This window comes from Gorilla gorilla, chromosome 9 (assembly GCF_029281585.2).
Source record: "Gorilla gorilla gorilla isolate KB3781 chromosome 9, NHGRI_mGorGor1-v2.1_pri, whole genome shotgun sequence".
Taxonomy (NCBI): domain Eukaryota; kingdom Metazoa; phylum Chordata; class Mammalia; order Primates; family Hominidae; genus Gorilla; species Gorilla gorilla.
This window is the reverse complement of record NC_073233.2, coordinates 70,045,210-70,056,927: the sequence shown is the minus strand read 5'-3', so window position 1 is coordinate 70,056,927 and position 11,718 is coordinate 70,045,210. Positions and strand designations below refer to the sequence as shown.

The 11,718-nt window shown below is 49.9% G+C and overlaps 1 protein-coding gene across 1 annotated transcript; it reads right to left on the bottom strand.

The window, feature by feature from the left end:
- Positions 1-6,387: 6,387 nt before the first annotated feature.
- SCGB1D1 (secretoglobin family 1D member 1) lies at positions 6,388-9,714 on the bottom strand. Its single transcript, XM_063710800.1, has 3 exons — positions 9,591-9,714; positions 7,686-7,873; positions 6,388-6,528 (listed from the first exon to the last, which is right to left on the bottom strand). Exons 1-3 carry the CDS (start codon positions 9,643-9,645, stop codon positions 6,499-6,501), a joined length of 273 nt encoding a protein of 90 aa, XP_063566870.1. The 5' UTR covers positions 9,646-9,714; the 3' UTR covers positions 6,388-6,498.
- Between the last annotated feature and the right edge of the window lie 2,004 nt (positions 9,715-11,718).

Genomic DNA, 11,718 nt, shown 5'->3' with positions numbered 1-11,718 from the left:
CTTAAAAATTAGCAATATCTTCAACAAAGAAGACATCCAGCAGGTGAATCAATGAGAGCATGGACACCTAGAGACGTGCTGACTTTGGAATGCTGACAGGTCCAAGGGGTAAAACACAGGCCTAGCTCCCTTTTGCAGGTATCTTCCTGCTGCCCCTCAGGCAATGGCAGCCCTTGCAGGATTTTTTTGTATTGTGGTAAAATAAGCAAAAAATGTTTCATTTCAGCTATTTTTAAGTGTACAGTTCAGCAGCCTTAGGAGCATTTATGATGCCTTTGAAATATTCATTTTCATTGTTGTTATCCCAAACAGAAACTCTGTACCCCTTAAACAATGACTCTCAATACCCTCCCTCCCTGCCCCAGCCTGAGCAGTCTTGCTGGATCTCACTTCACACTCTTTTGTTTTTTGTGATTGTTATTGTTGTTGTTGAGACGGAGTCTCGCTCTGTCTCCAGGCTGGAGTGCAGTGGTGATCTCGGCTTACTGCAACCTCTGCCTCCCAGGTTCAAGCAATTCTTCTGCCTCAGCCTCCTGAGTAGCTGGGACTACAGGCGTGTGCCACCATGCCCAGCTAATTTTTGTAATTTTGGTAGAGACAGGGTTTCACCATGTTGGCCAGGATGGTCTCTTGACCTCGTGATCTGCCTGCCTCAGCCTCCCAAAGTGTTGGGATTACAAGCGTGAGCCACCGTGCCCGGCCTTCACACTCTTTTAACAGCAGCTCAGGAAGGAAACTTTACCATATGTGACCCCCATGTGATTAGAGTGAGCACCTTGAAATCCCCAGGCTTTAAAGACTATGGAAGTAGCTAAGGGAAAGGCCTCAAGGTAACAGCCGGGTGATGTCCGGAGTCCTGTGAGTATCATGGGGGACTCCTGTCCCAGCTACTCCCTCCCCAGTTCACTGGATGCCTGCACCTATAGGAGCAGGAGGTCCAAGACCAGGGACTGCATGGACTCTATTTGCACACAAATAGACACGTGCACCCCGGATGGAGCCTGGACACTGATTGCTTTTGACAGCTTCCCAGTGAATTCTAAAACAGAGCCAGTGTTGAGGGGCACTGGGTAGAGCATTTGTCATTCTCAGGTTCATTAGTGGGAACAATCTCAGACCTTCTTGGGAACTAGTGAGGACTAAGTCATACAGAACTTGGAAGGCTTCTGGCAAAACGCATATTAGGGTGCTCAATAAATAGAAAGGTATTAATTGTAAGCATTATAGTAAAGATTGCTAAGATTTGTTGAATGCTTTCTAGTATTCATGTAATATGTTCTTATCACAGTGCTATGATATGTGTCCTGTATCACAGGAAGGAAAAGTGATGATAAAACAGGGATATCCATCAGAGTGAACAGGCAAATTTTTGCAATCTATCCATCTGACGAAGGGCTAATATCCAGAATCTACAAAGAACTTAAACAAATTTACAAGAAAAAAAAACATCAAAAAGTGGGCAAAGGATATGAACAGACACTTCGCAAAAGAAGACATTTATGCAGCCAACAAACATACGAAAAAAAGCTCATCATCACTGGTTATCAGAGAAATGCAAATCAAAACCACAATGAGATACCATCTCACGCCAGTTAGAATGGCAATCATTAAAAAGTCAGGAAACAACAGATGCTGGAGAGGATGTGGAGAAAGAGGAATGCTTTTACACTGTTGGTGGGAGTGTAAATTAGTTCAACTATTGTGGAAGACAGTGTGGTGATTCCTCAAGGATCTAGAACCAGAAATACCATTTGACCCAGCAGGGTATATACCCAAAGGATTATAAATCATTCTACTATAAAAACACATGCACATGTATGTTTACTATGGCACTGTTCACAATAGCAAAGATTTGGAACCAACCCAAATGTCCGTCAATAATAGACTGGATAAAGAAAATGTGGATGGGGGGGTCAGCCCCCCCGCGCGGCCAGCCGCCCCGTCCGGAAGGGAGGTGGGGGGGTCAACCCCCCGCCCGGCCAGCCGCCCCGTCCGGGAGGGAGGTGGGGGGGTTAGCCCCCCGCCTGGCCAGTCACCCCGTCCGGGAGGTGAGGGGCACCTCTGCCCAGCCGCCCCTACTGGGAAGTGAGGAGCCCCCCCGCCCGGCCAGCCGCCCCGTCCGGGAGGGAGGTGGGGGGTTAGCCCCCCGCCTGGCCAGCCGCCCCGTCCGGGAGGTGAGGGGCGCCTCTGCCCGGCCGCCCCTACTGGGAAGTGAGGAGCCCCTCTGCCCGGCCAGCCGCTCCGTCCGGAAGGGAGGTGGGGGGGTCAGCCCCCCGCCCGGCCAGCCGCCCCGTCCGGGAGGGAGGTGGGGAGGTTAGCCCCCCGCCTGGCCAGCCGCCCCATCCGGGAGGTAAGGGGCGCCTCTGCCCGGCCGCCCCTGCGGGGAAGTGAGGAGCCCCTCTGCCCGGCCAGCCGCCCCGTCCGGGAGGGAGGTGGGGGGGTCAGCCCACCGCCCAGCCTGCCGCCCTGTCCGGGAGGGAGGTGGGGGGTCAGCCCCCCGCCTGGTCAGCCGCCCCGTCCGGGAGGGAGGTGGGGGGTCAGCCCCCCGCCGGCCAGCCGCCCCATCCGGGAGGGAGGTGGGGGTTCAGCCCCCCACCTGGCCAGCCGCCCCATCCCGGAGGTGAGGGGCGCCTCTGCCCGGCCGCCCCTACTGGGAAGTGAGGAGCCCCTCTGCCCGGCCACCACCCCGTCTGGGAGGTGTACCCAACAGCTCATTGAGAACGGGCCATGATGACAATGGCGGTTTTGTGGAATGGAAAGGGGCGAAAGGTGGGGAAAAGATTGAGAAATCGGATGGTTGCCGTGTCTGTGTAGAAACAGGTAGACATGGGAGACTTTTCATTTTGTTCTGTACTAAGAAAAAATTCTTCTGCCTTGGGATCCTATTGATCTGTGACCCTACCCCCAACCCTGTGCTCTCTGAAACATGTGCTGTATCCACTCAGGGTTGAATGGATTAAGGGCGGTGCAAGATGTGCTTTGTTAAACAGATGCTTGAAGGCAGCATGCTCGTTAAGAGCCATCACCACTCCCTAATCTCAAGTACCCAGGGACACAAACACTGCGGAAGGCCGCAGGGTCCTCGGCCTAGGAAAACCAGAGAACTTTGTTCACTTGTTTATCTGCTGAACTTCCCTCCACTATTGTCCTGTAACCCTGCCAAATCCCCCTCTGCGAGAAACACCCAAGAATGATCAATAAAAAATAAAAAATAAAAAAAAAAATAAAAAAAAAAAGAAAATGTGGCACACATGCACCATGGAATACTATGCAGCCATAAAAAAGGATGAGTTCATGTCCTTTGCAGGGACATGGATGAAGCTGGAAACCATCTTTCTCAGCAAACCAACACAAGAACAGAAAGCCGAACACCGCATGTTCTCCCTCATAATTGGGAGTTGAACAATGAGAACACACGGCCACAGAGAGGGGAACATCACACACCGGGGCCTGTCAGGGGTTGGGGGGCTACTGCAGGGATAACATTAGGAGAAATACCTAATGTAGATGACGGGTTGATGGGTGCAACAAACCACCATGGCACATGTATACCTATGTAACAAACCTGCACGTTATGCCATGTATCCCAGAACTTAAGGTATAATTTAAAAAAAACAGATATGTATGCATGTGAATGCACGTGTGTGTAAAGATTTGATGTAATATGTGAGTATCCAAGAAAGCTTTACAGAGGAGAAGTGGATTCTAAAGATGGGGTTGTCAGATGTCATAGGAACAAAAAGCTATAGAGGGAAAGGGAAACCCATATACCCTGGTGCAAGGGTGTGACTCACGTGAGGCCTAAGAAATGAAATATAAACAACAATGGCTGAGCATGGAGCACCCGGGAGAAAGGAGAGGAAGGGACAGGGGCTGGCAGGAGAAGGGCCTTGGAAGTCCTTGTGTGCAACATAAGGGTGTGGACTTGCTCCCCTGGCAGTGGTTCCTTCTAGGTGTCTCTGAGTGCTGGAAGAACTCCATGAATCCTTGTTTCCAGCACACATAGTGTGTAGTAGGCTGAACTGGTCATGAGTTTCACACATTAGGTTCTATTTCTAAGTGTACATATTTCCTGATATGATTAAAAATACAAATTTCCCTTAAGATCAATGCTTACCTAATAATAACTGTTATCGACCAGGCACAGTGGCTCATGCCTGTAATCCCAGCACTTTGGGAGGCCGAGGTGGGTGGATCACCTAAGGTCGGGAGTTTGAGACCTGCCTGACCAACATGGAGAAACCCCGTCTCTACTAAAAAAACCCAAAAAATTAGCTGGGCGTGGTGGTGCATGGCTGTAATCCCAGCTACTCGGGAGGCTGAAGCAGGAGAATTGCTTGAACCTGGGAACCAGAAGTTGCAGTGAGCTGAGATCGTGCCATTGCACTCCAGCGTGGGCGACAAGAGTGAAACTCTGTCTCAAATAATAATAATAATAATAATAATAATAATAATAATTGTCATCTACTATTTTCTCCACTGTATAAAAATAACCACTATTTATGAAGGTGCATTTTCAGTATTGTGTTCCCTTACTTGAAACCCTTGAGAACAAGTGCCTTCTGGTCATGTAGGGTTGTTGAACAGATGATAGTGTCACATTTCAGTTTTAGGGGGCTCACTTTGGCGTGAATGAGGAGGATGTATTACAGGAAGCGTTCTCGGAGGCTGCAAGACAATTTAGGGACTTAGTCTGAGCTGGGAAGGATGTGGACTGGGCTGTGATGTGACGTGTGATGGGAATGGAGAGACTCCTAGAGGTGATGCTGTGGCCGTGGAGGGAGTAGAATGTAGAGCACTGTTAGGGGGCAGGAGGGAGGGGAGCTGTGGTTCGGTGATTCTTGCCCCCATTCCCCCAAAGATATCTACTTCCTAATCTCTGGAATCTGTGAATGTTCCGTTACATGATCCAAAAACAGCACTTTGCAGATGTGATGAAGGTAAGGGTCATAAGATGGGAGGATTATTTTGAATATTCTGGTGGTGCCTAAACTCAAACCCTATATTTTGTAATTATAAGTCACAGCGGGGAGCGTTAACCTGGAAGAAAAAGGAGATGGGAATGTATCATGGAGGCAGAGGTTGGAGTGATGTGGCCACAGGACCAGGACGGTCAGCAGCCCGGAAGCCAGAAGCAGCCCTTAGTGAACTCTCCCTGAGAGCCCCCAGCGCAAGTGGAGCCCTCCTGCCTCCAACCTCCTGAGCGTGATACTAATGTTGGGCTTCTGACCCCCAGACGTGCGAGAGAATCAGTTGGTGTTTTGTTTTTGTTTTGTTTTGTTTTGTTTTCTTGAGACGGAGTCTCAGTCTGTCGCCAGGCTGGAGTGCCGTGGCACGATCTCGGCTCACTGCAACCTCCACCTCCCGGGTGCAAGTAATTCTCCTGCCTCAGCCTCCTGAGTAGCTGGGACCACAGTTTTGCGCCACCATGCCCAGCTAATTTTTGTATTTTTAGTAGAGACGGAGTTTCACCATGTTGGCCAGGATGGCCTCGATCTCTTGACCTTGTGATCTGCCTGCATCGGACTCCCAAAGTGCTGGGATTACAGGTGTGAGCCACCCCGCCCAGCCGAATCAGTTGTTTTAAGTCACCAAGCTTGTGGAGGTTTCTTGCAGCAGCCACAGGACACCAAGCCAGGAACCTGTGATGTCTCCCTGTGTCCTGCTCAGGGGACTTGCTGGGTGGGTGCCTTAGCCTGGATGGGCTCATGGAAGGGAGAGCAGGTTGAGGGCGGACCCTGTGCTCAGTTTTACATCCTGTTCCTGAAATGACTGTGGAATGTGCGCTTGGAGCTGTCCAATTGGCAGGGGGTGCTGGTCTCTGGAGCTCTTGGGGTGGCTTGAGGGAGGAAGGAAGCATTCACCTCAGGTGCTGGTGAGTGATGCAGACGCTGAGGAGTCCTCTGAGTGTGGGGAGTGAACAAATATGAAATCCAGGTTGAAACCTGGAGATGTCCTCAAATTATGGTAAATGGAAAAGAAAGTATACTGGACATGAGAGGGGAGATAAACCACAGTGCAGAGGTGGCACCAAGCAGGCTGACTGTGGGTCTGAGGGGGCATCCACTAGGGTCCCTGCTAGGTGGGAACCCTGGGCCTGGACACCCAGGCAGGCTGGGGGTTCCCTCAGTACAAGACCAGCAGGAACATTGTAATTCCTGTGTCCTCCTTACCATGGTTTTCATTTACAGCTGCAGGATGGAAAATCTGTAAGGAATGCAGGATGATTCCTACCAAATATTTCCTTCTGGGATGCCTGGACTCAGGCCCCATTGATAACAGGATGCTGGTTCTCTGGAGTTGATTGTCAGCCAAAGGCCACTCCCCTATGGAAACCCCTCTCAACTCAAGGCCCAAGACGGCAGGATAACACGACCAGTGGAGAAGTTCAGGGCAAGTGATTTATTAGAGCAAGACGTTGAAACCTTTACATTCTGCAGTGAAGATCAGGGTATCATTGAAAGATGGTGGAAACTAGCATTAAAAACTTTTTACTTCTCAGCGATCACATTTCTCTGCTATTTTTCCCTGAAATAGAAAAGGAAAGAAAGGAAGGTGAGGTCGGTCATGCGGCTCCTGGAGACAACAGGTTAACATCCAAGTGGCCGATGGAATTCTGCTCCCAAAGACAGTTGGAAGGGTAGAGGCAGGAACCCAGTGTGTGTGGGAAACCAGGGCCTAGACCTAGACCAGCCTTTCCTTGCCAGGCCAATAGCCCTGGGGGCACACAAGCATAAGGCCTAGGGTCCTCATAGAAGTGGGACAGAGCAGAGCAGCAAGAGGTTATTGTCTGGGCTGTCCCAGGACTTGGAGTCTCCTGTTTCCTGCAATGAAAGACCCAGGGCTGAGAGGTTGGTCAGGGCTGGGAGGGCCTCTGGGAAGCTTGGCTTCCAGGAGACTCTAGCCTCCCCATGTGGGAATTCTGCCTCAGGGCCTGAGCACCTCTATCCTGAGCCTGCAGCTTCCATGAGCATTTGCAGCTAAACCTCAGGACAGCAACCCAGAGGCAGCCAGGCTGAGAGGCCCCTGGAAAACCTCTAATTTCTTGAGAAAGACAGAGTGAGAACATCCCACTTCCATGGCACTGCAGGAGGTAGAGTAGCAAGGGTCTTGGCCCACTGGCCGTAGTCAGGAGAGCGTTGTGGGTGTGGAGGGGAGTGTGGAGTCTGAGGAGCTGGGAGGGGCTCCTTCCTGGTTCTGCAGAAGCCGCAGAGAAGTCCAGCCCTCCAGCGCAGCATCTGCAGGAGCCCCTGCTCTAGGTCCCTCCCTGCCTTCCTCTCCCTGTTCAAGGCTCCCACAGCTCCCCAGTACATTCCACAGTGACTGTGTGAGGACCACTTGGCCTCAGGAAAGTCCCCAGGTGGAGAGACAGTTGTGCTTGGCCCTTCACCACCCCTGCCTGGACCCAGGCTCACTCCCCATGTCCTCAGCACACTCTGGGGACATGGCATCCAGGTAGGTGACCTGAGAAGGAGGAACATGCAGGAGGCTGTGTGCAGCTGAGTTGAATTCTGCAGGTGAAATGGTAGCACCCACCCTGTGGCCCCAGGTGACCTTCTCAAGCGGTGACCAGCAAGGCAGGTGCCCCAACACCTGTGTCCCTCACAGAGCAGCAAGCAAGCTGACCTCACTTAACGCTGTGCCGCTGACCAGAAGCCTGGACACATGAAAGAGAAAGAAATTACCAATGTTTTTGTAATTAGCACTCTTTTCTCATAGGCCATCGTATCCACGCATTTCTTCACTTCCATCTTGGCTGCAACAGCTTCCAGAGGTGCCTTAAATTTGGCAAGTTGGAACTTGAACACAGGTTTTCCAGCTAATAAGAAGCCTGTGATTTCAGAACCAAGAGCTTGGCAGACCACTGCATTTGCTGGAGCAAAAGAATAAAAATATAATTTGTGTAAGGAAATCAGCGTTTCTCCCATGCCTCCCTGATGTCAGACCAGACAGGAACCCCAGGGTTTTAGGCTTCTATTCAATAACTATGCCAATGACAATGTCAGACCCAGGAGGTTGTGACTTCCTTGAGGTCACACAGCAAAGGGTAGAGCTAGAACTGGAGAACCAACTTCCTGATCACTCATTCAGTCTTTGTTTTTTTTTTAAAGCACACCCATTACTTTCCAAAGCTTCTCCGGATGGATGGCCAACGTTCTCTTTTCTAGATTTGAAAATAATCACTTTTCTCTGCCAGTTAAGTGACACTTTATTAGTCTTGGACATTGGTGAAGAGGAGGCTTTGGGTAATCAAATTTTGAAGTGAATGGTAGAGTCAGAATCCTGTCAGAAATTAGAGAAATGAGTAAATCTGGAAAAGAATAAGTTAAAATTATTGAAATGTTGAAGGTGGTGTTTTGAGAATAAGTTGTAGAATTTAGGCTTATGTGATTCAATACAGACAGAGCTAAAAGGTAAACAAATTAAAACAAAATAAAATAATGTGAATCAGTTTTAACACACATTAGAAGCTTATACAGGAAATTGTACTTGGCCCATATTCTGCAGCAGCATCTAGAATATTTGGAGAGGATGAGAGGAGGGAACTGAGGCTCATTGCTGCTCCCACTGGGAATTTTGGAAAGACCTGGAGTAATCATTTTGCTTGGTCTGGAATCTCCATTCACCTAAGTCTTTTGCAAACACCGTGTGTCCAGAAAGCGCCCCACCATGCTCAACATGACCCCTGACTACCCGACTTCAAACTGTGGGGAGAATTTGGAGAGGGTAGGATCAGGGGTGTCACAGGGAAACAGGGAGAGGTTCAGAAAAGAAGAGGAAAGAGAAAAATCAGAGTCTGGATTGGTCCTGACAGGGGAAAGGAAAGTACCCAAATGAACTGGGGAAAAAACAGCCAGAATTAATTTTAGAAAAATAGAAGTTCTGATGCTAACCATTGTAGTATTTCTACCACCATTACTGGTAGGACCCCAAGAAGATATATTGAGTGCTGCTTATTCTAAGAATTCATTTGCAGGCTTCTTAATGAGAGAATCAGAAAGCACCATCTCTTCTTGGACTGAGAGTTCTCCAAGGATCCTTCGAGATGTAACATTTTATGAGTCTGAATTTACAATGTAAGAAGCTGTGAGCTCAATTGGCACCTAAAGGTCTGGGGACGAGAATGTCTGACAGTACAGTGATTGGCTTCACATCCACAGCTAGACCCTTGGCACAATAATCCCACTCCATTCCCATTGCCACTCCCGGCAGAAGCTCTAAGCACCAGAGATAGGAGGAGGCGCGGGGAGGGTGAGGATCTTGCCCACGGTGAAAGGGCTGAGAAGTGGCTGAGCCCAGAGTCACCCCAGACCTCACATTACATCATCTGACACAGATCCCATCCAAGAATGAAGCTCAGGCAGAATTCCTAACATTTGCCTGCATTGATTTTCTGCAAAACTTCCTAGGTACTGGGGATTTGATGAAATGAGGCCTGAGCTTTATGAGCGGTTCCTTCAACAAGCACAGGGTAAGGTTTGGTGTTTTGGTTTGTTCCAGACCCCAACCTTAACCTGAATAGGTGACCTCGTGCTCAGAGAAGGGTGTGTCCCAGGGGCTGGTACTGGACTCATGACTGATGTACTCACCCCGGTAGCAGCAAAGGGCCAGCGTGAGCAGCAGGAGACACACCGACGGCCTCATGGTGGCTTATTCTGCTGTGAGCTCGGCTTTAACCAATGATGAGTGATTTAGACTCAACCCCAGGAGCCTGTGGAGCCTTGGAGCCCAGGCCTATTTGTACCTAGGGAGCCTGGCTGGTCCTGCCCACATGGGCATCTGGCAGGTGATGAGGCCTGGCTTCCAGCCCTCCCTTCCTAGCCAGGGCTGCTGCCATCCATCAGTGTCACGTCCCCACACCTCTCTGCATCCTGAGTGGGGCAGAGCACAGGAGGGCAGCCCTGCAGGAACTCTGCTCTGTGCTCCAGGTGAGTGTCCAGGTGCCTCTGGCAATGTTCCCTGGAACCTCAGTGTGCTTTCAGGCTTTTGAGGATTATCTCTCTGTTCTTTATGTCAGTGCAAGGGCAAATGTGAGTTCTCATTTCAGGAGGACAGAAACCGGGGGTGCAGGAAGCTAGGGGCTGTGGTTTGGTTATAGGAGAGCAGGCACAGAAGAGACCCCACTTTGACCTCCACTGCATGTCTGACAATCAGCCACACATGTTTCAGCTGCACATAGATCAAGTCTGAACCAGACCTATCCTCCCACTCAGACCCTTCCATCACCACCATCTTCACCACATAGGTACCTAAAACATAGCTGAATACACCCCACCTTTGGAGGATTTCCTTGGGGAAAACAACTGCTCCCTCTGTCCTCTACTCTGTCTCACTCCAAGATCTGTGTCCTTATTTATGGGTGGAGTTGTCAACATAGCACAGGTTCAAATTTTCTGTCTACTAAAAGCAAGCCTCCAGTGACCTCTAGCCACCCATATCTCCTCATAGGGCTGATGGGATGATTAAATTGCCCAACTTTTTTTACCCAAGGAGCTTCTGGGGTGTCTGGAGGCAAACAGGCATCAGAAATACTGGTCTTCGCTTCTAGGCAGGGATGATAATGGAAAGGAAGAGACGGATGAACAGGGTGGGTGTTCACTTCCCTCTAACCTCTGGGCTCAAGTTTTCCACTTCTAACCCAGCTCTGCTGCCTGGGTCATCTCATTGTTGATGGAAAGCGAAGGCCACCCCCTGCAAAAGCAATAGACACCCTTCTGCCCTTCCACTGCAGTGCCATCATTTGGTGAGTAGGAAATCACCAGAAATTTGGCTCTTAAGTGAACACACATTTGAGAAGAGTCACAGCCCAGGCCAGAGCTTTCCATTCTCTGCTGTGCAATCAAATCACTTGGGGCTCTTAAACTATACTGACTCCCCGCAGGCTTCCCTCTCTGGAGATTTTGATTCAGTAGTTCTAGGGCGAGGTCCTCTTCTGTTTAAACTGCTCTGGTGGGTCTGATGGGCAGCAGGGCTGAGAACCACCCAGAAAGACCTTTATGAAGGAAGCGGACCTTATGGTCTGTGTCATCAGAGACACCTTGGCAGGTCTGGCTGAGTCCCAGCTGAGGGCGACAATGGCTCTCACTTCCATCACCCAAGATGGTGGGGAAGCCCCTGATGCCACCTCTGCCTCCAACCCTAAGGAGTGGAAGGTCCAGTGGCAAAGCCCACGGCTAGGAGGGTTCAGATCCATGTCTATGGGCTATTGAACCCTCTGAAAATTAGTTTATGTAAACTCAGTTTTCTCGTTTGTAAAAGTAGATTAAAAATGGTGCCTACATCATTGGGTTGATAGATGTTCAAATGAGTGTCTGTGTGTGTGTGTGTGTGTGTGTGTGTGTGTGTAAAATTTACCAGGTCTGGCCAGGCGCAGTGGCTCACACCTATAATCCCAGCACTTTGGGAGGCCGAGGCGGGTGGATCACCTGAGGTCAGGAGTTTGAGACCAGTCTGGCCAACATGGTGAAACCCCGTCTCTACTAAAAATACAAAAAATTAGCTGGGTGTGGTGGCATGTGCCTATAGTCCCAGCTACTCAGGAGACTGAGGCAGGAGAATCTCTTGAACAAGGGAGGTAGAGTTGTGGTGAGCTGAGATGGCACCACTGCATTCCAGCCTGGGCAACAAGAGCAAAACTCCATCTCAAAAAAGAAAAAAAAATTAACAAGGTCTGACATGTAGTAAACGCTCAATAAATGTTGACTACTATTACCTTGT